The following is a 26,721-nucleotide window of genomic DNA, read 5'->3' on the forward strand; positions in this document are numbered from 1 at the left end:
CACTACTTCCTTCTAGAAATCCTTTCAGAACTTGCTATTGCATTTTCAGTTTAACACTGACGTGTCATAGACTGTTTCGCAGCATTACACATGCACTAACTTGCGTTGTGCCAGCTTGCTTCGAGTAAAACTTCTGTGAAATCTTATGCTTTAAACACTTATAATTCTCTTCCACTTAATAAAATTATCACTCAAACATTTGAAACACTAACTTCTTGCCCATTACATGATCATATAAACTCTAAATTAATGCTCAATATCATTACTCTCGGGGGTCGTGGACTCGACTCGCTGAAGTCCGTTCGCTCGGCACTGAGACATGAAAGGGGACATGTCGCGACACGCGATCATGACAACTTATCGCAAAAACTTCTTTGTTATAGAAACATCTAAAGAGAATATCATGAAAACTACTGCTAACATAAAATACCAAATAGAAAAGACACTGAACTTGTAGTAAAAGGGAATTGAACTCTTCCGATAACATAAAATACAAAATAGGAAAAGAAACCCTGAAGTAATAAAGTTGCAGTCTTACAAACTTGTCGCTACTAAAATTTCATCTGAAATACTTTTTATGTGAAGCGACCACTTAACTAAAAAAAATACAGATTGAAAGAAAATAAAAATGAAACAGTACTACTGAGGCCAAGCTTATGAAAAATTAATTTAAATTACAAAACTGCTTAGAAAATTTTGCTTCATGGCAAAATGAAGCTGGATGTAAAACCACTTCACACCATCATAAACGGTAAAGGAATCGACGGATGAACTCTTGTGACAAATTTAAAAAGGTGAAATAAAATAGTTACATTAGGAAATTTAAAATTTGCTTACCCCGAGAGAAGCCAGAGCTCCCGGACAGCCAGCCCTCCCTACAGGATGCCTAAGACAGAAATCCAGTACTCTGCGACACGCTGCCCAAAGGAAGCCCGTGCCGGATGATACAGCCGGAAATGGCTCGGCAAAATTAATGACCAATGACGGCCAGAGAAGTTATCTTTCAGTTAATCTAAGCCACTGAAATTCCAGCTGTTAATTGGACGCTCATTAGGAAACATCTCGAATCTTGTGCAAGTCCCAGAAAAGTCGACACGTGCAGTACAGGGTATAGCACAAATTTCGTCACTAACATTTAATACCATTTTAAATGATAAAGAATTTACGTGAATTAGGTCAAATATATATTTCTTGCAGCACAAGTCGCACTTCCTATCTGTATTGGTGCAACGTAAAGCCACTAGCAAAAAAAAAAAAACCACCCCTCTTGCGCCCAGGTATATGACCAACTAAACCTTTATTCATTACCACTGAAGTATACGAAAAAACAGCAATGGATTTACGTTCATTTTCAGAACACGAACAGAAATGTCCTAATAGGGGCAAAAACAATGTGAAAAGTCTTCCGGAGTGGATTTTTAACACAGTTGGAGAGCTTCAGTATGGCCTATGTCCTCCAGTAGCATTTATCACAGCTGGGCACCTATGTGGCAGACAGAGGTCCTGTTGCGGTATCAGGTCCCATTCTTCAATGAGAGCCTGTTAGAGGTCATGGAGGGTCTGTTGTGGAACAGGGCGCCCACGAACACTTTTGTCAAGTCTATCCCTCACATGTTCGATGGTATTAAGGTCGGGATTCACTATTTGCCATTCCATCTCTTGTGTGTCCATTTCTCGCCAGGCAGCTCTGGCGATGCGCGCTACACAAGCCCTGGCATTGTCCTGCATGAGTACAAATTCAGGGCAGCACCGCATGCAGCAACCAACACATGCTGTAGCAGTATCTGCTGGATGTACCCCGCAGCAGTAAGATTACCATGGACGCCAACAAGATCCGTACGACCATCAATACTGATGCAACCCCACACCATCACAGAGCCCTGTCCGAATCAGTCACCTTCCTGGACGTCATTCGGTATGTACTGTCCACCACGGCGTCTCCATACACGTTGATGTAGATGTTGATTCCCATAGGGAACCTAAGTCCCAACTGACGAGCCTAACTTAGCACACGAGGGCGAAACGCAGGCAACCAGGAATGAGTTAGCTGGAAAATTTATAATGTCCAATAACGGACCATTATATTGGTATTATCCATACACGTTGACGACCATCACGCTGTATCAGGGTAAATCTGGACTCGTCTGCGAACAACACAGATCTCCGTGGCTGAGTTTCCAGTTCACGAGGATTCAGGCAAACGGCGAGCTGCGCGATGTTTCTGCGTTAAACAAGGCACTTGAACAGGACGTCAGGTTTGTAATGACACTTCTCTTAACCTGTTCCTCACTGTATGGTCAGGGACTTTGACTCCAGTGACCCTCCTGAGTTCTTGTTGGAGTTCTCTGGCAGTTGCTGAACGAAACTGCAACCCACTGATCTGTCATCCTGTGGGAATGCCATGCGTTCAAGATTTTGTCCAATCTTCCTTGTGAACTGGCCTGTCTTATTGTAGCGATTCCACAAGCGTTGAATAACTGACGGAGAGACATAGAGATCCACAGCAACACGACGAAAAGTCCATCCTTCCTGGATCAAAATGACAGCCCTTGCGACTCGTTAACCTCGTTAACAGGTCTCGTGCAATGTGCTGGTTGACTTACGTGCTTAAATGACGGCAGTAGTCTGTGCCTCACGATGACACACAGGCGCACCGCTTTTCACTTTGTTTTGAGCGGTCACCTGACAGTTCAGTGCATGGCTACGCCTACAGATGGAGTATAACTTCGATTTGTCATACTCTGAGTAGCTAAGTTCTAAAGGTATGCTGTACGACCATTGAAACCCCATTTACCAAATTTACGTTCGCATACCAGACTTTACAAAGGACTTTCCCCTAATTATTTTGAACTGCGTATAACTGTATTCTTAGCTTTTTGCCTTGTAAATAGTTGAACTCCCTTCTTGAAATTTGCTATTGCTTGTTGGATGGAAGTGAAACCACAATCAAACATATTGCACGTACATATGCCGTCTCTATTCTACCGGGAACTGTTCCAGCCCTGTACATTGTTTTATTGTTGCCGAAACATATGAAAAATGGACGGCAATAATATCTGTTCATGCGTCCGACATATTGTGCTAGCGCAAGGCGAAGCTCCTTGTAGCGAGCTGGACACGTCACGAGCAACTAGTCTGCAGGTGACGTCAATATCACATGCTACCATGCCTCTCCATCGAAGGTACTAGAAAGAAAAGGCCTAACTTTTCAGCCGCTTAAGTTTCGGGCATGAGACGTGTATCATCATGTAGCTCATGTTCCAAATACAAACATATATTAATTTCATTAAATTCCGTCAAGGCATTCTAAAGATATAAGCCAATTTCATCTCTGTGACGTAGCAAGCAGCCTTGAGCCGTACTGAATATAAGCAGAGAGCCAGGCCACAGCAATTCAGTTCACGTCGAGTTCGCACCAAGTTTGCACCAATTTCATATCGAGTTCGCGTCAAGTCTACATTCTTTCACAGCTGGCTAGTATATCACGCTGCACGCGTCGAACCAAGTATTCCTGCGACCGGACCTCCCACTACGTAGAATGTTTCGATGGCTAATTGATACTTAGTCTCTGCGATACCAGTGAGTAACCTGTACATTGTGGGACTTGTAATTCGTCTGATATTCAGACTTAGAAAATGAACGTGTGTAATTTCAAAGAAGTAAATAACTTAGTTGACGTGTGAATAACCGTAACCAACTTGGGGTTAACATAAATACTTCGCGTGGTAATGATCTTGGACTATTTGAACTTTGAATTTCATGAGTGTAGGTTATAACAGTTTAATTGTCTTGGGAGCCTAGAACACTGTCATTTGTGTAGAAGAACTGTTCGCGCGTCATCATAACAGGCCGTGCTATTTAAAATTAATGCATGTGGACTAACTGTGTACCCAGTGTTATCGTGAAGTATAGGACTTATACTTGAATAATTGAGCTATTACCAGAGAGAGTCGCTTATATATTTTGCTGTGAAGAGCAATTACAAACTGTGTTCCAAATGTAAGTTAATTTAACCCTACAAACAGTGAGCAGTAAGTGGTTAGATGAACTGTGCCGTAAACGATATTTCTCATGATCGTGATAGACGATAAAAGACTCGCTCCGACGTATTTCTCATCGAAGTGAATGGTGATAAATTGTGAAAGTCACCAGTGATAACCGTGCAAAATCAAATAGTGCACGTTTTCGATGTAGAACGACGGAGATCGACGTAGGACGACGGAGATTTGGTAGTACGCAGGAATGGTTCCAGGGGCGTGGTACCATGGAGCAGCTTGGGGCCTGCTGACAGCCGAATCCCAGATTGCTGTTCGCAGAGTGGTTTTCTACTGTTCGAGAAGGCGTATATCAGGTGATGTCAGTGCTTTTCCATTAAATTCTGACTTTAAGCAGGACCTTTATGAACTAAGTCATTACGAACAAAGAACATTAAAGAGTTTACTTAATTAATATTCTGCTTGAACAGTATTAACGATTTCCAAGTCAAGAAAGACTTTCAACAACAAAGTGCTCCCGTATACTCCCATTTATTAGAACTTTGAGGTATTAAGTGCACTATTCGTGGTGAAAGTATAACATAAACTCCTAATTTGCCATATTTTTCATAACGTGTGCTCAGAACTTTAAAAGACTATATTTAATTTCAAGTTTAACGTGTTCTCGAGAAGAAATTTGCTTTACTCAATTCATGTAGGAAGTGTAAATATGAAATCGCAAATACCCCTAGAGAGAGAGACTAGGATTTCTCATTTATTTACAACATTCTTGATTTATGACATGAAGAATATGATGGACATATCAAATTGGGAAATATTATTCAGTTAAATTTCATTTGAATTAATTTCGATGTTCTGTTGTTAAAAAAAAAAGGGGGGGGGGGAGAATGAGGGTTTATTTTCAAATAAATATTCATTATTTGGCGACACAATAGGAGGGCATTCCAAAGAATGAAATAAGGGAATGAAGGACGTAATATCTCCTATTTCGCCTTGCCATCCTCTCTCTGTACCATCTCCTAAGAACTCAGTACCCCTTAGAAAGACCTCATGCTATTAAGTCAACTTTTCCTGGTACAATATATATATATATATATAAAATAAGAGTTTTGTCTGTACATTGCTCGGAATTTGGAAATACTGTTATTTCTGTACCGGACATGTCCATAGTAACAAGGAAATTCGCTTTTTACTTTTCCGTAATTTCTGTCTGTATGTATGTATGTACACGCATCACAAGAAAACGGCTCAGGAGAATTTAATAAAAATTGGTATGTAAAATCCGGGAATAAGTCGCTATAATCTAGCCAGAAATAATTTTGTTCTCGCTGAGTGAAATGGCCGTTTAGGGGACTGCCTGAAATTGAATAATCAAATTTTCGTGTTATTAGTGGTCCTGTTGACAATAGTATAACTAAATTATATATTATTAAATTTCCGATCATTTATATCATACATTTTTACTGTACCGGCTATGATTACGGAGATATTAATGAATTCGGATTTGGATTTCAGCGCCGCCACAAGAGAATGGGTAAACAGAATTGAATGAAAATCAGTATGTAAAGTCGAGGAATAAGGAACTACAGTCTACGCTATAATTAATTTTATGACGCCCTAATGTTAGAGTCGAAAGAAAACTGAATGTGAAGGCCTACAATACAGAAAGCTTATAACATTGATCAAAAATAACATTACATTGACCATTGTTTGTTGTGATGTGCTTTGTGTCTCCATTTCTGCTCATCTACAACATTGATCAAAAATAACATTACATTGACCATTGTTTGTTGTGGTGTGCTTTGTGTCTCCATTTCTGCTCATCTACGATAGATGGGATTACTGTTCTATACTGAGTTTTTTTAATTTGCTTTACGTCGCGCCGACACTGATAGAACTCATGGCGACAATGGGATAGGAAAGGGCTAGATGTGGGAAGGAAGCAGCCCTGGCCTTAATTACGTTACAACCCCAGCATTTTCCTGGTGTGAAAATGGGCGACCACAGAAAATCATTTCAGGGCTGTCGACAATAGGGTTCGAACCCACTACCTCCCGGATGCAAGCTCACAGCTGCGCGCCCCTGACCGCACGGCCAACTCGCTCAGTCGTACTGAAAATAACAGCCTGCCTGAATATTGGTGGGGAGTAGCTGGGGTGTTAGTCTTCTTTAGCATGCTATTCCTCTGGTTCATAAATTTTCTGATATTACTGACGCATAATAAACTGGTTGATCATAGCATTCAAGCTATTCAATCCCTACTCTGAGGCACGGATTTGAATGAGCAGTGTGCATATTTAACGGAGTAATGGGAGAGGAGTGTTCACGGCTGTCTTCGGTCTGGTCATTCCAGCACTGGAACTTTGGACTGTTAGATCGGCACCATAGTACAGTTCGCTAAAGTGAGAAAATGGGCAGTTTTTCATTTGATCGAGTATTTTATATGATAACCTTGCTTTTAATCGCTACATTCCTACTGACGAATTCAGGTAGGAAAACCACAAAGACAGTCTTTCTGAGAATCACGTAGCGAAGCATGGGTACATCAGCTAGTTAATCAATAAGAATACAAAAGGGGCTAAGTCTGCAAACAATCGTGACAATACAATGAATTGATCTTCATAGCGGAGATAACATTGCTGTCCTTTCCAGACGACGTCCTAATTGAATTCTATACATACGAATTGGATGAAATACGACCTTGGTAATAAAATGCTGTGTTCATCATTTAACAGAATCTATATTATTAAATGCATTATTCAAATATGCCACAATTCCACTTACCTGGTATTACCCAAACAGATTTACAGTCCTACAGAAAAAGGAAATATGCTTTACTTCTGCAAACGTAACACTAGTGCTTCTTTCAATCGACAATCGAACCAAACCATTTGAAAAATGACTATAAATCACTACCTTCAGTATTAACTGGGGAGAAAGAGTCAAGTTGTACCCTTAGTGTATAAGCTCACATGGCAGGTACTATATACACAGGTGGTTTGAAAAGTTCTCGGAATGTACTAGAATTAAGGATCTTACCTCGGTGGAACTGCTTTTATTTTTCAACATAGTCTGCCTGTAGACTAATTCATTTCGTCCAGCGATGTTCCAATGCCTTGATCCCGTCTCAAAACTGAAATTCCTCCAGGCCTGCAAAATACCTCTCCAATTGGGCTCTCAGTTCTTCCCTTGTATAAAATCTCCGTCCACCGAGGAAAATTTTCAGCTTGGGGAATAGATGAAAGTCTGAAGGTGCCAAATCAGGTGAATAAGGTGAATGTGGCAACAATTCGTACCCCCAGTTCATGAAGTTTTGCCATGGCAATAACACTTGTGTGCAGCGGAGTGTTGTCCTGATGAAAGATGACCTTTTTCCTTGGCAAACCAGGCCTTGTTTCGCGTATCTTTTCCTGTAGTTGGTCTAGGAGGTTTACATAGTATTGTCCCGTAATTGTTTGGCCAGTAGGAAGATAATCTATCAGCAGAATGCCTTTTGCATCCCAGAAAACTGAGGCCATGATCTTTCCGGCCGAACGCACTGCCTTTGCTTTCTTTGGTGGTGGTGAATCAGCAAGTTTCCACTGCTTTGACTGCTGTTTTGTCTCTGGGATATTCTAGTGGACCCAAGTTTCATCTGTAGTCGCCAAACGGACCAGACCGTGTTCGAACATTTCCAATCTGGTGCCTTTATTGTCCAATGTCAAGAGCGGCACCCATCTTGCGGATAATTTTTTCATACCCAATTCTTTGGTTAAAATATAATATACCCATTCAGAAGACATCCCTACAGCTTCAGCAATCTCCCGCACTTTCAGTCGACGATCCTCCATGACCATTTTATGCACTTTTGTTATAAATTCTGGGGTCGTAACACTTTTTGGCCATCCACTACGTGGATCATCATCCAAGCTCTCCCGACCAAATTTAAACTCGCTGGTCCACTTGGCAACAGTTAAAAATGAAGGAGCAGAGTACCCCAGTGTGTTCTGAAAGTCAGCATGAATTTCCTTTGCTTTCACACCTTTCTTTACAAAGTATTTAATCACTGCTCGAATCTGTTTTTTCCATTGTCACAAATCACTACGCAGGAACAACAATAAAGAGTCGTCACTACCACACACCTGCGGCTAGAGCACTGGCGCGCCATTATTCACTCACAAAGGATGTGTGATTATTGCGCGGGAACCTCGTTGCTCTAGCACTGACATCTAGCGGTGATTCCGAGAACTTTTCAAAACGTCCTCATATAGTCATTCAACACTTCCAGTTCCCTTAATTGACCCATTAGCTGGACTTGTTCTTTCTATCAATTATAATTAGTTAAGACTTGCTCAGGTAAGTTCATCTTCACTGTTGGCAAGGAGGGTGGTATCATCAGGAAAGCAGAGTTTACTGATTGTTTACCAATTGATATGCCTCCAGTCCAGACATTGAGGGCTTTCATCATCACGTACTCGACATAGATGTTAATACTGGGTTACACTATGCAGCGCTGCCATAGACCATGGGATATACTGTAGCATTCTGAGTTGTTGCCGTACACTTGTCGCAGTTGCAATGTTGTTCCCTACAAACTTTCCAGCAATGATATTACATGCTGTGGAATGCCAAATTCACCAAGAACCTGCCATAGGTCTTACCAGACAACACAAACAAAAGCTTTTTTGTTGTTGAGGATGCAAATTAGGACAGTGACACAGAACTCAAAAGTTCTTTCTAGTATTTACCTCATATTAAAGATCTGTTCCCGTGTTACTTTCCCTGTAACAAATCCTGCTTTTTCAGTGTATATATGAGGCATTACGTATAATAAAATCTTACTTGCATGAGTTATCAGAGCAGTTGTACAATAGTTCGAGCATTTCCTGACCTTTTTTTGTGTCAGGGGATTAAGATAGAGCTCGTCCAGTCTTTCTTCCTTAGTCCTTATCTTGTTACACAATGAGTGCATCACATTTGTGCCACCTTCTCCAGTATCTGTAAAGATCTCTCCGGAAATATCATCCAGTTGTGGGGATTTATTGTTCTTCAAATGGTTAATGGCATATTTGATTTTGCTTTGCAAGAAGGAAGGTTCGAAAGCAGAAGGTGCATTATATTTTCTTCCAGAAGTCAGCTTTTTACAACATCCGTTTCCACCTTGCTAGCCTTCTTTTCTATTTCCAAATAGATGACCATTCTCATCTATTACCCATGTGTGTTGTGTTTCTCTTTAGGAAAGCATTTTTCAGCCTTACTTAATGACATACTTTTATGTATCTCTCTAACTGCCATTTTAAAACACTGTTTATATACTTTTAGGAACCAAACTACGTTAAGATCGCAATCGTCACTTGATGTCGATGATTGACATTTGCTTTACCTCAATTGCTGTAGAAAATACACTGATAATAGTCGGTGAGTTAGTTATGACATAGGCGCTAATGAGTGGTGAGATTGTAAGTGAACAGAAGAACAGGGTGTTAGTGGCCAAGAACGAATGTGAAGTTCCTATCCCAACAATGAGAGAGGGCTTTAGAAGCTATCCGTAATGTTTACATGTTGTATGGAGATAGGGAAATGATCAGTGAAATTAATGCCCTCATTATGAATTGTGAACTATGAATGTAATTCTAAAAGTCTGTATTGGGCAAGCAGGAGGATAGGACAAATATAACTCATTCTTATTCTTACATGAAGATTTTATATTCTGAACAACACAGTAAGATATACTCATGGTGGTTTGAAACATGAACCGGATGTATGAACATTAGAGGGTTGGTCATGATGATGAATAGGTAGATGTCTCGCACTGTTCTCATTTTAGCAGCTGCACAAGTTAATCAATCAGATCGCTTCCCACGAGAATTCAAATGCGCTTTGAGCGGTGGTCTTGCTAACTCCGTACGTGACCTAAGAGTGGCTTCCGAGCCACACAGAGAAATTGTATCAAACCAATACACAATGGGTTTCCGGCAGTACCAGCGTAGCGTACTTTCTATGGCGCGATCCTGTCAGCATGATAGTATGTATTCAAACCCTTACCCTGGCTAAGTTTCTTCGACTGGTGCTCTCATGCTGGTCTTCAGCCACATGCAGATTTGGCAACGCAGTCATGCAAACCCTATTTGAATTCGCTTGCGAAGTGATATGATTGACCAACTTCAGTAGCTGATGAAATTACAACGGTGAGAGATATAGGGCCGATTGCAGAAACGCTGTTTAGACTATGCCTACGGTTAAACAATGCCTAAGTATGGCTGCCGCATTGCAGAGACGTTAGTTATCACTTAGACACTGTCTAAAACCGATGTTCAACCGGCCATGTTTAAACACTACCGAGAGCATTGTTTAACCTCAAATGAGAAGAGTGAATCACAATCAGAAGTTATGTACCATGAAGCATGTAATTTGTATTATCATGTTGAGACAATTCCGGGAAGAAAGGATAGTCCATCGGCCTCTCTGTGGGTCGCACGGTGCGAGATCGAGCAATTCATTTAAAATGTACGGGGAGGTAGAATTAAATTAAGATTTCGCTCTTCAACAGACTTGTTTCTTGAGACTGACTAAGGGACAGTCTGGTAACTGCCAACTGGAATACAATTCTTGGCAACCGATATATTTTATTATATATGGGGTAATTTCCATGGAATTATAGGACACTTCGACTACACCTATGTCAGAATTACTTCTCCCAACCGTCAGAGGGCTGTCGCATACATCAACCGGGAGTGATTCACTTACATTTACTGCCAAGTAAGCACACATAATAGTGAAAAACTAAAAAAGGAGGTTTGTTGCCATTGATGCTTTAAGAAGCCTTTCTTGTGGACAGTCAAGATTTTCTTCTGATGACACAGAGCACAGTTCTCTGCGAAACGAAAAGAATTTCACCTTATTTTCTTGACACGGCATAAGCCCAAAAGCCTATATATTATGTCTAAAAAGTAGGTTGTATGTAGTTTATATATATATAACGTCGCTCTAATTCAGATAAGTTCTCGGCAACTATGAGATAGGAAAAGGCAAGTGGTGGGTGATGGTGGTGATTATGGTTTAAAGAGGAAGACTGGGGAAGAACAGCCGTGGCCATAATAACAGCCCTAGTATTTGCCTGGTTTAAAAATAGGTAAACTACGGAAATCAATCTTCAGGGCTGCCGATGATGCGTTTCGAACCTACTATCTCCATCTATATGGCCTGTCAATACATTTGGTTACACATTACTATTGTTTCATCTTCCCATCGTCAAAGCTATTTGCGACTAGATTACACTCACCATAACAACGCTATAATCAAAGCTACATCTCCCCGTACGTTGGTGTGCCGCTTTAGTGTCGATAATATTATGAGATTTAATTTCCAACAAAAGCGATACTCTTATCTGTGGGCAAGTCATGCTTATGCGTAGCCGTATTTGAGTAAAGTGTAGGAAGACAAACAGCTGACTGGCGTTCGGCGCGCACACCGACGAATTTCGTTGGTTGCGACAAGCAAAGAGTTACATGAAAGATACTTCTATCTCCATTTTCAAACCAATATTGAAACTTTAAACGATGTCTAGTTAAACACCCGCTGAACATTGTTTATGCAATGGAAGATCGTGCTCGATTTAGACGTTGTTTAGGTGGACGTTGTCTAAGGCTTAAAACTAGTCATCGTTTCTGCAATCGGCCCTTAGTTATTTCCTTCAAATTATTTATCAGTATCTAATGCTGATATACCCTGTTCACGTTTTCCTGCCAACCTTTATATATAAATTCTTAACATACTTCATTAACCTCAACAGTCGGCATATATCTGTTCCTTACAATGATTGCCACACTGAGAATAATGGTTTACTCCAGAGAGTACTGTGTGTGTGTTTTTGTTGTTGTCGTTGATACCAGCACACTCAATGGGTTGACTTACACTACAGAAGCTTAAAGCAGACCCTACACGGTCAATAAAACTGTCAGTATCGAAAAATATTGACAGTAATAATGATCGCGTGTGGACTGGAATGATGGAATGAAGGCCAATACTGAAGCAGATCCGGATTTCCTGATTTGCGAGCATCAGTATTGTAAAGTGGTGGGGATACTGACAGTTATACTGACCGTGTGAGTGCGTTCGTCATTATTTCTGTCAGTATTAACGGAGCAGCGATGGACAACAAATGCGTTTCTCACCAAGGCCAAGTAGAGGTGCTTGTGGAACCGCCAAGTAGGCCTATCGCAAAAGTTTATCGAGCTATATGAAACGCAACACAATACTTCACATGTTTCCACAACTGCTGTACTGATGGAAACTGGTACATTATAGCGGAAAACTTTAGGCCTAATTAATCTTCTAAATTTCTACCAGTTGCAAGATACCTCAATGTCACCGCTAATTTCTCTCTGCCACCGATAAAGTGGTCCGCATGTTTGTATTTTGCCTTATTAGAAAAGGCTCTACCACTCCTAGTAATTTCGCAAAAATAGGCCTACCTCACTCATTCGGAGATAGTTCTGATAATTTTCTACTTCGATATTATTGTATTTCCCTCAACAACTTCACACGAGTCCGCCTCTGTGGTGTCGTGGTTAGTGTGATTACCCGGGTTCGATTCCCGGCTCTGCCACGAAATTTGAAAAGTGGTACAAGGTCTGGAACGGGGTCCACTCAGCCTCGGGAGGTCAACTGAGTAGAGGTGGGTTCGATTCCCACCTCAGCCATTCTGGAAGTGGTTTTCTGTGGTTTCCCACCTAACTTAAGGCCACGACCGCTTCCTTGTATATCCCTTCCAATCTTTCCATCACTCACCAAGGCCCCTGATCAGCATAGCAGGCGAGGCCGCTGGGAGAGGTACTGGTCATCCTCCCCAGTTGTATGTCCCGACCCAATATCTCACGCTCCAGGACACTGTCCTTGAGGAGGTAGAGGTGGGATCCCTCTGAGTCCGAAGGAAAAACCAACCCTGGAGGGTAAACAGATTAAGAAGAGGAAGAACTTCATATGAGAATACTCTTCTCTTCTCGTTTACGTTTAACACTGCGTTTTGTGGAGACTACTAGTATGGTAGCTACACATACCCGTCTTTTACGATCCATTTTGATAAAATACTGCAATTTCAAATTATGTTGACGGTTATAGACTTTTTATTTGTAAGGTGAGAATACCGCAATGGTAAGAAAGTGCACTGGTACTGACCAAAATATTGACAGTAATAATGATCGTGTAAGGTCGCTACAATATTGATGAGTACTGTCAGTATTATTGACTCAGTATTACTGACCGTATAGGGTCTGCTTAATGATTTATTTACGTACTGTACTGTAAAGGGACTTCCATGCCAGGCTAAAATGTTGTTTTATATACACACTCCTAAAACAAATGAACACATGGCCTTGTTTGTTCACTGCATTTTTTATTTAATTAGACTTGACTGTAATCATCAAAATGTAATTCGCCTCATATATGCTGTATATGCTATCCCTGTGGATATCCATATCAAATATATCTTTAGGTTCAAATGTTTCTGAGGAGCATTTACCTTCAAGGAACTTTTACATTGCAATGCTTTTTTAACCCATTGCCATACTTTGATGGAACCTTCCGTCCTGCAATCGTAAGGTGGTAACGTACTTCGACTGAATTCATTATCGCGGTTAGCTGGTCAGAGAGATGTGTTTGGTTTGCAGCCTACCTGCTATGTCATATGATACCTGAAGCTATTTTCGCTGTGTAAATAGTAACTCGGAGCTGAAATAGGGAATTAAAAAAAAAAAAAAATCAGTTTGCTGCTAGTTGTATACAATCATGGCGGCATTCAAGCGCGGCATGGATGAGGCTATTCACAACTGCCTTGAAAATAGTGTTGAAAGTGGAAATGGTTCTCTGGTGAGGGGAAAATACTTCTTCAACTGACGAAAGTGGTACCAATTTCAGTTCCGCTGCGATAGTGCCAATTGAAACTGCGGGATAAAACCAGAATGCAGCAAGAATGGGTGAGAACTCTAGTAATGATACTTGGAATTGGGATCTTGTTGACAATAAGCCTGTTCCTGTAACATGCAAACCAGTTTCTGAAATACAGAGGAGATTGGGGAATAATAATTTAGAAAAAATTGATGCAGTGAATGAATTTCTAACCCCACAGTTCTGGGATCACGTTACAAAGGAAACCAATGCCTATGCCTCCACATTATTGCTAATTTATCTGCTTCCCTTCAAACCAGTAATAGTTATGAACAGAAACATTGGTTTCCTGTTACTACTGAAAGCTCACTTTGCTCTGTGTATTAAAATGACTGAAAAATGAATGGGATGTAAGGGAATATTTCCTTTCACAAGTAATGGTAGGCCAGAGGGTTAATTTTTATTATTATTAGCAACTGTACAATATAAAATAATTTTTTTATATCATAATTTACCACCTCATTCAACCCATGGCACAATTCCCAGTTAAATCACCACATGTTAACTTCACAATTTATCAGGTCCTTCAGATGTTTTTGTAGTCCAGTTCTCCTAGTACATTGGTCTGAGTAAGTGATACTCTGCAACTGTTGGTTAATGATAGTATTCTGTTTAAATTATTTTTTGAGGAGCCAATTTAAGGGTAACGGAACATGCATTAGTAGATAAGCCTTGTTTGTTCCATTGATAGGATACCGATATTGCTATTATACCCTGTAATTACTGTACTTCTTTCTCTTTTTTATGCAGAATATGCAGCAAACCATGCAGCAATTCATGAATTCTTTAACTACTTTCTCCGCCGGAATTGATGAAAATTGTGAGGAAATGGGTAAAATGAACTCTTCGAGGCAAGAGAAACTGGAAGAGTTGCACCAAGATTTGGATAACCTACAGGAGTGTGAGCCAACAAAAATCTTGACTTCTACAGATGATACTTCTGTTCGTATGGATGAAAGACTAAAGACCTTCAGTCGTCAAGTGAGTATATCCTTCATTAAACTTCGAAGTATTGAGTTTAAACAGTGTAACCCCGTTTTTGTGTGATATCGCATTTAACGGAAGACATTTCTCAAGTCCAAAAAATTATTCCATTAGAGCAATGCAACTTTATATTCAATAAAACTTAATTCATAATAGGGTAAAACCGGCTGTTAGCGTTATGGAAATGTTAATATTCTCAAACATTTCTATTAATTTTGGTTATGGGACATTAAGAACCTACGAAATAGACTTCAAGCTTGCTAAGGATGATCGAAGGCAGAAGAGAAATTTAGAGCAGGGACACTTGGGGGTAAAGTGAGATGTCGGACTCGGATTCACAGCCGACTGCTGTAGTATATTAGAAGAGAACCCCCCATATTAATGACAGTGTTATGCCCTTTGAAAATTCCTATATTAATCTATGTAATTCATCAGTTACAATGAGAACCGACTTACTGATTCATCTGTTATTACGGGCAAATTTGTGCGTGTTAGTTTTTCTCCGTTATCAATATTCATACTCTACTCCAGCATTTATATTGAATGCGATTATCTTCCGTGTAGATTCCTCGCTAAGCACGACCTAAAGGCCTATTAAAACAACCAGAGTGTTCCGACAGCTCGCAGCACGTGGCGCACAGCAAAGGAGTGGGACCGCTGTGTTACCACATGACCTAGTTGAAGTTGTTACATCACGATCAACCCCTCTCCTTCTGCGCTAGGCGTTGCAGAAAATATCCGTGTACGGGGATCACGAGAGCGTTAGAATAACATTTAATATCGTTCTTATTCCAAGGTGACTCGGCAGCAACTTTATCAGCTCAAATATCGTAAGACATAATGCTCATTTCTCTCCCTAGTCTATCTCCGGACGATTGATTTAGTTTCTTAGATAGATTTCAGCAGTAGAATTGCACTTTGACTGCCCTGCTGAACATTCTGGATTCATATCCGGATGAGGATGAGAGAAATACCTACGTTGTTGTTTTTTTTTGTTTTTTGTTTTTTTTTATCGGTCGGGCCCTTTCATAGGCACCTAATTACTGTAGCTTGAGATATCTTAACGCTGCTGCTGCTGTTCTTTCTACAACTTTAATATCTTTCAGTGGGCCTTCATTTTCCGTTTGAGCCTCAAAATATTCCTGTAAGTCGCACCATATCTAGAGCTTGACCATGAATAAGCCGTGCCTCCCCATTGCGCTTGGCTTTTTTCGAGGTTAATGAATTCTTGGTCGCCCTCGTTATCGTTTAGCAGCGCTCTGAAGGGGTTGCAACCTTTTGTAGTTCATTAAATAACAAGGTGTTAAAAATTACGCTATACTACACAATACTAAAATTTACTTTAAAATGCCAGTCTTGATAACGGTACACTTATTGAATAGCACTTTCCCTCTCACGGTGCATGCGCCAGTGCACTGCACAAGAAGACTTCACTAGGTTGACCAGAGTGCAAACCCCCACTCCTCTTTCTCTACATCTGTCTCACCCGTTCGGCCTGCCTCCACCTTCCTCACCTCCCCCGCTGTTTCTCCTCTCCCTCGGAGATGTTTACGAGCCGTGAGCCAAAACCCTCACTTGTATGGGACAAGGTTACCGGTGTTACAAATCTCTTCCTTCAATTTGGTTTGAGCAGACAACTTATCTTCTCTAGATCTTCTCTTCCTTTTTCTTTGCAATTTTACCAGTAATGTCTGCTTTTCGATGCAGCTTAGTAACATGTTCCGTTGGCAAATTCTGGTAGAATTCGAGCAAAGTCTTTGTATTGAAAACTGGATAATTTTGATGATCATGTAATTATTGCCCCTCAGATTAAGCATTTGGCTTTATCGTCACAAGTGACAAAAAACAAATACAAAAGTTCCCCGTTCAATCGAAATAGACTTTCAGAAGTCTTTGTTTTCTTCGAAGCAGACTGCTTCGTTATTATATTTTCTTGCGCTTATCTCCTTAACTGATAAACTAGCCGTCTATCAGAGAGTGGTTTGTCGCTCTCATTGCCCTACACCACCAGAGTCAAGTAGACTTGTAACGAGTCGGACCAATGCACACTGCACAGAGCCTCTGCGCCTCGGTTTGCACGCGTGAGATTTCGGATGTTTGAGAGGCCCTGCAGTAGCACTTTAAATATTTAGCTGATTTCAAAAACGCACCACACAGATGATGATGCTATCACTCAAAGCAGACACTGTTATATAGCCTAGCCACATGTGCTAATTAGTAAATTAGAACTCGGACTGCCTCCCAGGGGGCTTTAAGACAGTAGGGGTAGCTAAAGGGAGAGCGCGTGTCAACTGGGATTAGATTAAACGGGAGGCATGTACTGGTTGTACTGCCACCACTTACTACCATGCTGGGAGCTGTCAGAACATGCACGTTGTTTTAATATCACTGTAGTTGATCTTGAGCGAGCTTAGAGCTCTCCTCACAACTGCGACTGGTGTAAACAGACATCGGGAGAGCCTGTTTTTGCAATAAATCTAATGGCAGCAGTTGTTAACTCCTTCAAAATAATTGCTGAAATAAAAGATACCTTAATTTTTAAAACTATGTCTATATATATATATAAAATAAGAGTTTTGTCTGTACATTGTTCAGAATTTGAAAAGAATGGTATTTCTGTATCGTTCATGTCCACAGTAACAAAGAACTGCACTTTACTTTTCTGTAATATCTGTATGTATGTATGTATGTATGTATGTATGTATGTATGTATGTATGTACACGCATCACGAGAAAACGATTGAAGATAATTTAATGAAAATAGGTATGTAAAGTTGGGTGATGAACCACTACAATTTAGGTTATAAATCATTTTATTCACGCTGAGTGAAGTGGCAGATTAGGGGAAGGCCTGAAATTTAATTTTCAAATGGAATTAAAGGTAGATTATTAAAATCAATCAAAGGCATTTATGTTGACAATTGGGCTTCAGTGAGAATTGATGGTAGAATGACTTCTTGGTTCAGGGTACTTACAGGAGTTAGACAAGGCTGTAATCTTTCACCTTTGCTGTTTGTAGTTTACATGGATCGTATGCTGAAAGGTATAAAATGGCAGGGAGGGATTCAGTTAGGTGGAAATGTAGTAAGCAGCCTGGCCTATGCTGAAGACTTGGTCTTAATGGCAGACTGTGCCGAAAGCCTGCAGTCTAACATCTTGGAACTTGAAAATAGGTGCAATGAGTATGGTATGAAAATTGGCCTCTCGAAGACTAAATTGATGTCAGTAGGTAAGAAATCCAACAGAATTGAATGTCAGATTGGTGATACAAAGCTAGAACAGGTCGATAATTTCAAGTATTTAGGTTGTGTGTTTTCCCAGGATGGTAATATAGTAAGTGAGATTGAATCAAGGTGTAGTAAAGCTAATGCAGTAAGCTCGCAGTTGCGATCAGCAGTATTCTGTAAGAAGGAAGTCAGCTCCCAGACGAAACTATCTTTACATCGGTCTGTTTTCAGATCAACTTTGCTTTATGGGAGCGAAAGCTGGGTGGACTCAGGATATCTTATTCATAAGTTAGAAGTAACAGACATGAAAGTAGCGAGAATGATTGCTGGTATAAACAGGTGGGAACAATGGCAGGAGGGAACTCGGAATGAGGGGATAAAGGCTAATTTAGGAATGAACTCGATGGATGAAGCTCTACGCATAAACCGGCTTCGGTGGTGGCGTCATGTGAGGCGAATGGAGGAGGATAGGTTACCTAGGAGAATAATGGACTCTGTTATGGAGGGTAAGAGAAGTAGAGGTAGACCAAGACGACGATGGTTAGACTCTGTTTCTAACGATTTAAAGATAAGAGGTATAGAACTAAATGAGGCCACAACACTAGTTGCAAATCGAGGATTGTGGCGACCTTTAGTAAATTCTCAGAGGCTTGCAGACTGAACGCTGAAAGGCATAACAGTCTATAATGATAATGAATGAATGAATATTTATATTATTATTAGTGGTCCTATCGAAAAATATTATATAACTAAAGTTATATAGAACTAAATTTCCAATCATTTGTCTCATACATGTTTACTGTACTGGCTATGATAACAGAGATATTCATGAATTTGTATTTTTATTGCTAAGTCCATATCAGTGCTGAGCCAGGAGAAAATAGGTTAACAGAATTTAATGAAAATCGGTACATAGAGCTGGGGAATAAGAAACTACAGTCTAAGCTAAAAAAGCTAAAAACAATTTTATTCATCGTGGATGAAATTGTAGTTCCAGGGAAGGCACCTCAAATTTAATTTTTAAATACCTACAGTATGTTATTGGTCCTATCGAAAAGTACTGCATAACAAAAGTACCGTATGCGACAGTAGACGGTACTACCTGCGACTGTCTGGCAGAGGGTTGGGCGGCCGACACTAAGCCCAACAAACTAGGGGGAGACCAACAACTACGGGTGGAGGAGTTTTCCCCTAGAAGGTTTGATGAGGCCCTTGTGTAGGAAATGACACATAAATTCGTCAGCTGCTGCCTTGCGCGAGGTAGGGGACTGCCAAAGGCTAAGGGAGAATATCCCTGACAGAAAATCCCCACTAGTGTTAGGCTTAGCAAGTCAACCGAAGGGTTATATCGATTGCTTTCAACTGCAAAACGAGCCTCGGAACGCAAAAATACCGGATAGACAGGTCTTCTCAAACATCTACAACGTATGATGACCGTAAGGCTAATGTTCAAGTACGATGTTCTGTATGTTATGTATTTTATTTCAGCATTACCAGTGTACCATTTTCACTTATTTTTGTACACACTAGTTCAGCATCAGCCCGGAGTTAATTACCAGAGAGTCTGTAAATATCTCCACAAGACTCATCATCATCGCTATCCTCGTCACTATGGAAAGCATTTTCAGGTTGTTCTATGTATATATTAGCATCTAGGATGTTTTGTGATTCCTCTAGGATGATTACGATCTGCTCGACGGTCACTCTGAGAAGAATAAATGAAAATTGTATATCAGTACTGAGGCAGTCCCATTTGCGCCCACTGTCGACATATGCCTACGTGGAAATTTTTTGCTCTGCTAGACAAAAGCAACTATAAATCAGCCATAAGTGAATTCAAAACCTGTTAAAGGCATGTTTCGTTATTATGTTTACCACAACACTCCGATCTTACTTTCAACTGTAACAATATTATAAGAAAATATTACTCACCGCGACGGAAGCGTCATCCTCTTGAGTGTATACGGAATGATATTTCATACGCAGCCACGATATAAGGCACGAAAACGAGTGATTCTTGTTTTCGTGCTGTGCAGTAAGTATCAAACTATAAACTGTAAGCAGTGCACCTCAAAAATATTATTCAGGTTTACCGATATAAGATCGACAATATTCAGACATTAACGTCGACAAATGTCGACAGTGGGCACATATGGGTTAAATGTCCTGACCCTGACTGGCAGAAGCGAGGAGCTGATAGATACGATGGAAAGGAGGAACCTCTGTATTCTTGGCCTGAGTGAGGCAAAGTGGAAGGGAATAGGAACAAAAAAGCTAAGAAAAGGATACAAACTACATTGGAATGGAAATAAAACAGAAGCCAAAAATGGTGTAGGTTTTATATTAAGAGAGGATATTGATGTCATCAGTGAGGTAATATATGTTAATGAAAGAATTAAGTTGAACATCTCTTAACAACAGTGTGCTGACAGTAGTCCAGGTGTATGCCCCTCAGACTGGCTGGTGGTGGTGGTGATGATTATTGTTTTAAGAGGAAGTACAACTAGGCAACCATCCTCTATATAACACTAATCACAGGGAAAAAGGAAGGGATCCGACACTTCGAAAAATGAAGGTATCGGCCAAAGGAAGACGAGGCCAACGAAGGGCTTGAAAATGATAGACTCCCTAGCCCTCGCAAACCTAATAGCGTCGGGGTCGGAAAAGAACTAGAGTTGACCAAGAGAGGTCGGATATGATAGATGAAAGTGAGGAGCCTGGCACAAGTAAGTGGAAGCAATGCCAGGACTCAGCTAAGGGCCCCGTGGTCGCCAATCCACGCTCCAAAATTCAGAGCCCCTGGGGCCCTTTTAGTCGCCTCTTACGACAGGCAGGGGATACCGTGGGTGTTATTCTACCGCCCCCACCCACAGGGGGAACAGACTGGCTGTAACGAAGAGGAAAAAGAACAATTCCAAACTGATTTAGAAGAAGCTATAGAAAGAGAGAAAAATATCACAGTAATGGGAGATCTAAATGCTCAAGTTGGATCAGGCAGGCTTGGATATGAAAATGTACTAGGTCCATATGGTTATGGAGACAGGAACCCAGAAGGAGAAAGTCTTCTACATCTATGTGTAAGGAATGGCTTGAGAATAAACAACAGTTGGTTTCAGAAGGAGCTAAGTCATAAACTAACAAGATACAGTTGGAATGGAGATACTAAAACTCTGATAGATTTTATATCAGACAGTGAAGCAGGAAAGATCATATGTGATGTCAGAGTTATACCAAGTGAAACCCTGGACAGTGACCACAGACTTCTCCTCGCAACAATAAAGCACATTGAAATTTATAGACCTCAGATATACAGGAAACCGAAAATCAAGACTTGGGAGCTAAAGAAGGCAGAGAAACAAGTTGAATACACAAAAAAGGGACCAATAAATTACCATCAGATGCATTACAAGAAGGCAACATCGAGTGGACTAGATTCAAAGAAGGCATTGTCGGAGCTGCAGTAGAATTTTGTGCTAAAACTAATAGCAAAATGAAGGCAAAAGAAACTCCTTGGTGGAACGATCGGGTGAAGATAGCTGTGAAAGAGAAAAATGAAACCAGGAAAGCCAGAGACAAAGAAATGAAAAATGGAAGTCAAAGGAATGAATCTAGAGTAAACGAACTGCAGCAGAAATACAGAGATCAGAAGCTACGAGTAAAGAAAATTGTAGCCAAAGAAAAACAGAAAGCTTGGACTGATTTCACAGATAAACTAGAGCAAGACAGCAAAGCTAATTCTAAACTACTTTACCGAACAATACAACATATAAGAAGAGACAATGAATACACAACAGGAATAGAGAAACCAGATGGTTACATAGTTTGGGAAGGGACCGAAATAAGGAAGATCATGAAATCCTTTTTTGATAATTTATACAACAGTACTGGGAAAGACTCCAATGATGTAACCACGCAGGTCAGTTTAAGCTGCAATGATGAGCCTGACCAAGAGAGCCCGCCAACATGGAAGCACGTAGAGACGGCCCTTAATAGTATGCCCAAAGTAAGATCAACAGGATTTGATGAAGTCAGTGCAGATATGATCAAAGCAACTGGTGCAATACGAATACGGTGGCTTCATAGAGTAATTAATGCAATATGGAAGGATAGGAAAGTCTCAGGTGATTGAAAAAAGGGAATAATAATACCTCTCTTGAAAAAAGAAATGTAGCAATTATAGAGGGATCACTTTATTGTCTCATGGTTTGAAAATATTTGAGAAAATACTTGAAAAAACGCTAAGGAAAATAATAGAACCACAACTACAGGAAGAACAATATCGATTCAGAGAACACCGATCACCTACCGATCTCATATTTGCACTTAGAATACTGTTAGAAAGGCATTGGGAGAAGGGCAAAGTTCTTCTTCTTTATCTTACAAAATATTCAGAAAACTAACCCAGTAGCAACCTCAATACGACAAGATTCTTTGCACCCTCAAGCACATAAACGCGCTACTTACAACAGTTTAATTTTTCGTGCCTTCAACACCCCTATGTCTAAAAAGGATTTAAATAATGAATTGAACGCCATCCGTAACATCGCTAAATTCAATGGCTTTAACAACTCCTTCATAAAACGTATCATCAACAAATTCAAACACAGTCTTAAAACCACGTTATCTAAAAACATAACAAAACCAACTGCATTTTCCACTTTCACTCAAGATGCTTGTAAAATAACTAATGCTTTTAAAAAACACAACATGAAAATTTCTTTTAGAACTAACAATAGAAATTTTGATATTTTACACAACTCTAAATCACTAAATAAATCTAATGCTTTTTCTAAATCTGGAATACAGATTCAAATGTAACAACTGCAGCTCCTCTTACATCGGACAAACTGGCCGCAACTTCATTATCAGATATTCCGAACATATCAACGCCATTTAATACAACAGATTCTCCGCCATAGGACAACACATACAAGACTCCAAGCATAATTTCTCCAATATTGAAAAAGACATGAAAATACTTAAAATCATTAACAAAGGCCCCCTCTTGAACACTACTGAAAATTGCTGTATTCACCTCGACCAATACTTCAACCCTAATTTCAATTTAAACGACATTTCTGAAAAACCCAACATCCTTTTCGACTTCCTAATTCTTCTCAAAAATTCTAAATTTCAAAACCCCAATTCTATTTTCCATGCCTTACAAAGTTCCTTCCCACATTTTCTACCTCCAGTAACCCACCATCCTAACCCAACCTAAACTACCCCTCCTTCATCTCCCTATCTTATCCTTCCTCAACACCGTTTAACTTCAATCTCTTTTATTCTTCTCTTATTCCTCTATTCCTCTTCCTCTATTAATTTATCCTATCTTTTTTTCACCTCACAAAAAAACTGCCATCTTCATTTCGGTTCTTCTCATTCAAATTTAACTCTTGCCTTGTGCCGACTTCGACTACTTCAATCACAACCTGAATTTTTTACATTTTAAAAAATAGCGCACTTGCATATATGTTTTCATTTGTTTCTGGTATTGCGCTTTTTACTATATTTTTTTCTCTTCACAAGTTTTTTTCACGTCAGCTGTTCCGAAAATTCTACAGGATCACAATTACTTATTCAATTATATTGAATTATATGTATCTATATATACATTTATATATACTAATTCCCGCAGCCTAAACTAATACTGGATCATTAAGCTATTCTTCATTTTACGTTGGCGTTTGAAACCACAGTGCGTGATGTTGAATATATCGCGCTGATCACCGGGAGCTGGCAAGTTACTTCAATTAATCTATTCAGCTTCAGCATGATCATGGATCTTCATATGTGTTTGATTGTGTTATGACTTTGTGCCTGACAGTGTATACAAGCTAGCTCATTTAACCGTTCTCCGCTTTTCATAAACATTATAAGACTTTGCCTAACACTGCGTCTTACGCACTGTTTCATTTAAGTGACTTACATTTTACTTCTTCAGAATTTTACAGTGTCTACCCCTGTCATTTTTATATCGCCTCTTCTACTTATCCGGAGTGAACTTGATCTTTTATTTTCTTTTTCCTATGCATTGTTTTTCATGTTTTAATCGGCTGGACTAGGGTCGAAACCGGTACCACTTCCACTTATTATTAAATAAGAACGTAATCACTGCATTTCTTATTCTTTTGTATTGAATAGGTTGAACCTCTTTATTATTTCAATTTTAACTGTGATACTTTTCAATACGGAGCAATGACATTTTCATCTTTAAAAACAAACTTACCATTTTTCACTGAGTGAATATAGCAATATATCAGGTACAAAGCAATCTTGAAACAAGACAGAAAATCCAAGATTCAGAACTTGAACTATTTTGGTCTTCAAACCCCCATTTTACAATGTCAAAGAGATACCGGATTCAGTTTACAGAACTTCAAAAATAAGAAATCCTTTAGCTAAGGGCAGAAATCCCCTAATTCAAGAGCACTTGCTCCCTCAATTACAAATGTCAAGCCTTCCAGAGGCACCCTTCACAATTACAAACTTTGAAAAGAGCAAACAGGCTCTCCATTTCTTACTGCCCACTCAAGGCAATATTACCTCAAAAGTTACACTCTCAGAATTACAAATTACAAGGTTTAATACAGGGGTATCTAGTACCCAACCTGCAGGGCCTTTACAAAAAAGAACAGCTTAAAAGAACAAAAACAAAAAAGGCCCGAACACAAAATGAATGGAGGCGTACACTTGCACTCCTAGATAATGAAGAATAAAATCTTAACGGGGCTCTTGGCGCAGAGATACAGGGGCTAATCCCAAGCTACTGAGGTGATGTGAATAAAGGTTCAATTAATGCATTACGGAAAGAAAGAAAGAAAGAGAAACGGTTACACAACCTAGTCACCTCAAACCAAGATGAAGAGCTCGAGAGGGTACTTCAGTCTCTATCCCCGGTTTACAGTGAAATATTTTATGAAATTTTTACATTAGCCAGAAGAAAGTTACATTTTAGAAAAGTAGGTGACATAACTAAAGATTCGGACCTTTCCCCTCTAATTAAGGTGCGGAGGTAGCTACAACAAGAAAGATGTAATTTATTTGGCCATTACCTTATAGATGTTCTGCTGCCGACGAGAGAGGCCTCCTGCTTAAACACACACACTCAATAAGACAGCGATCAGTTGGCCAAGAAATGTGAAAGGCCGCAGTTTATAAACCCTCAGGGAAGGTTCGAGATCATTCAAGACTAATCAGGACACACCCTCTTAATTTTTATTGGGTTAACACAAATTGAACAAGAAATGTGGGATTGGTCGAAAATTAATTACAAAAATTAGTAATTAGCTATATTCAAAACTGGCGGAAAGAGCAGGAAGTGTTGCCAATCCAAAAATAAATGAACAGAGATCAGTTAGAGACAACCTAGAAATGCGAAACTTCTTTAAATTATAAGTACTTTCACTTTGCACCTGAGTGCATGATCATAATTTTTAAGGGTGTTATCTGTAGAAAAATGTTCATACTTCTTGATGTATATTCATTTTTCAGTGGCGACATCTTCTGATTAAAGTTCCAACTTGTTGTGTTATCAGTTTCACTGTCTGACCAATAGAGGAGTTCATTTAGGTGCAAATTTGAATGTGCGGCGTTGAGGTGTACCTCCCAGTACAGACCTCTCTCCCCCTAATGTCCTTCATTGAGGTGATGCAGAAGACTTTTGAGAAAATCTTTCCAGTTGAAGAAAAATTTCTAAGTCTTTTTCGGAATTTTATTTGTAGAAAAAAAATCATTAAATGCAGATTTAGATTTTCCTTGTTGTTGTAGCAGTTAAATACATGTTGATAGATTAGACGGCAAGACCTTGCGCCGCTGCCGATACCCAGTTGAGGTCGCCTGGACCCCTATAGTACCCCAAGATACTCCTCTCCCGCTACTATGAGAGGGGTAGTCCTGGTGATGGTCGCCGCAGGTTTGAAGTATATGTACATTCCCCGGACGAGTTGGCGGTAGGGTCACCGCACTTCAGCCTATGCCGGGAGATGGACTTCGGCGCGCCGTTCAGAAGGAGTGTTCACGGGAGTGGAGTGGGCCCTAACCCCACTTCTGTTTCTCTCACCAGGTGTTCCAGTACAGCGGCGAACGGCTGAGGGGGCACTGAAACAGTAAGATCTCGGTGACCGTGAAGTGTTGTCGGAGACATGAGAGTACGATCTTTATTGGTGATGCAGATGGGCAGGCGGCGTGAAAGGTGCTTCTGTGCCAATAGTGCAGAGATGCAGGAGGCGGGGATTTGGTAATGGCCACCAAGGAATAGATAGCAGGAAAACCCGAGGGGAAGATCGTACACGCAGGTCATATACATAATTAAAATAAATAATTTGGGGCAGAAGGCCTCCAATAAAATAAAATATATAACCTTCAAACGCCTGCTAAATTTAGCAGCTAACGAAAATAGCAAATCAATTATACAGGTTTCACCTGGGAGAGGTGAACTATAAAGATCCTCTCTGCGGCTGCATTGCTTACCAATAATGTAACTGGTGTCAAATCTAAAATGACCCACGGCCCATGGGATCTGGAGGCAACCTTGCTCGCAGGAACAAAATTCCTAACCATAACTTGATCTCCAACTTTTAAATTGGTGG

General features: G+C 40.1%; 1 protein-coding gene across 2 annotated transcripts in view; it reads left to right on the forward strand.

The window, feature by feature from the left end:
• LOC136857351 (kinesin-like protein Klp61F) overlaps positions 1–26,721 on the forward strand; it is a 295,057-nt gene that overhangs the window by 195,494 nt on the left and 72,842 nt on the right. For both annotated transcript variants that reach the window (XM_067135960.2, XM_067135961.2), the window contains exon 13: positions 14,670–14,900. In XM_067135960.2, coding sequence (XP_066992061.2) covers positions 14,670–14,900 — 231 coding nt within the window. The remainder of the gene's footprint in view (positions 1–14,669; positions 14,901–26,721) is intronic.

This window comes from Anabrus simplex, chromosome 1, assembly GCF_040414725.1.
Source record: "Anabrus simplex isolate iqAnaSimp1 chromosome 1, ASM4041472v1, whole genome shotgun sequence".
Classification (NCBI taxonomy): domain Eukaryota; kingdom Metazoa; phylum Arthropoda; class Insecta; order Orthoptera; family Tettigoniidae; genus Anabrus; species Anabrus simplex.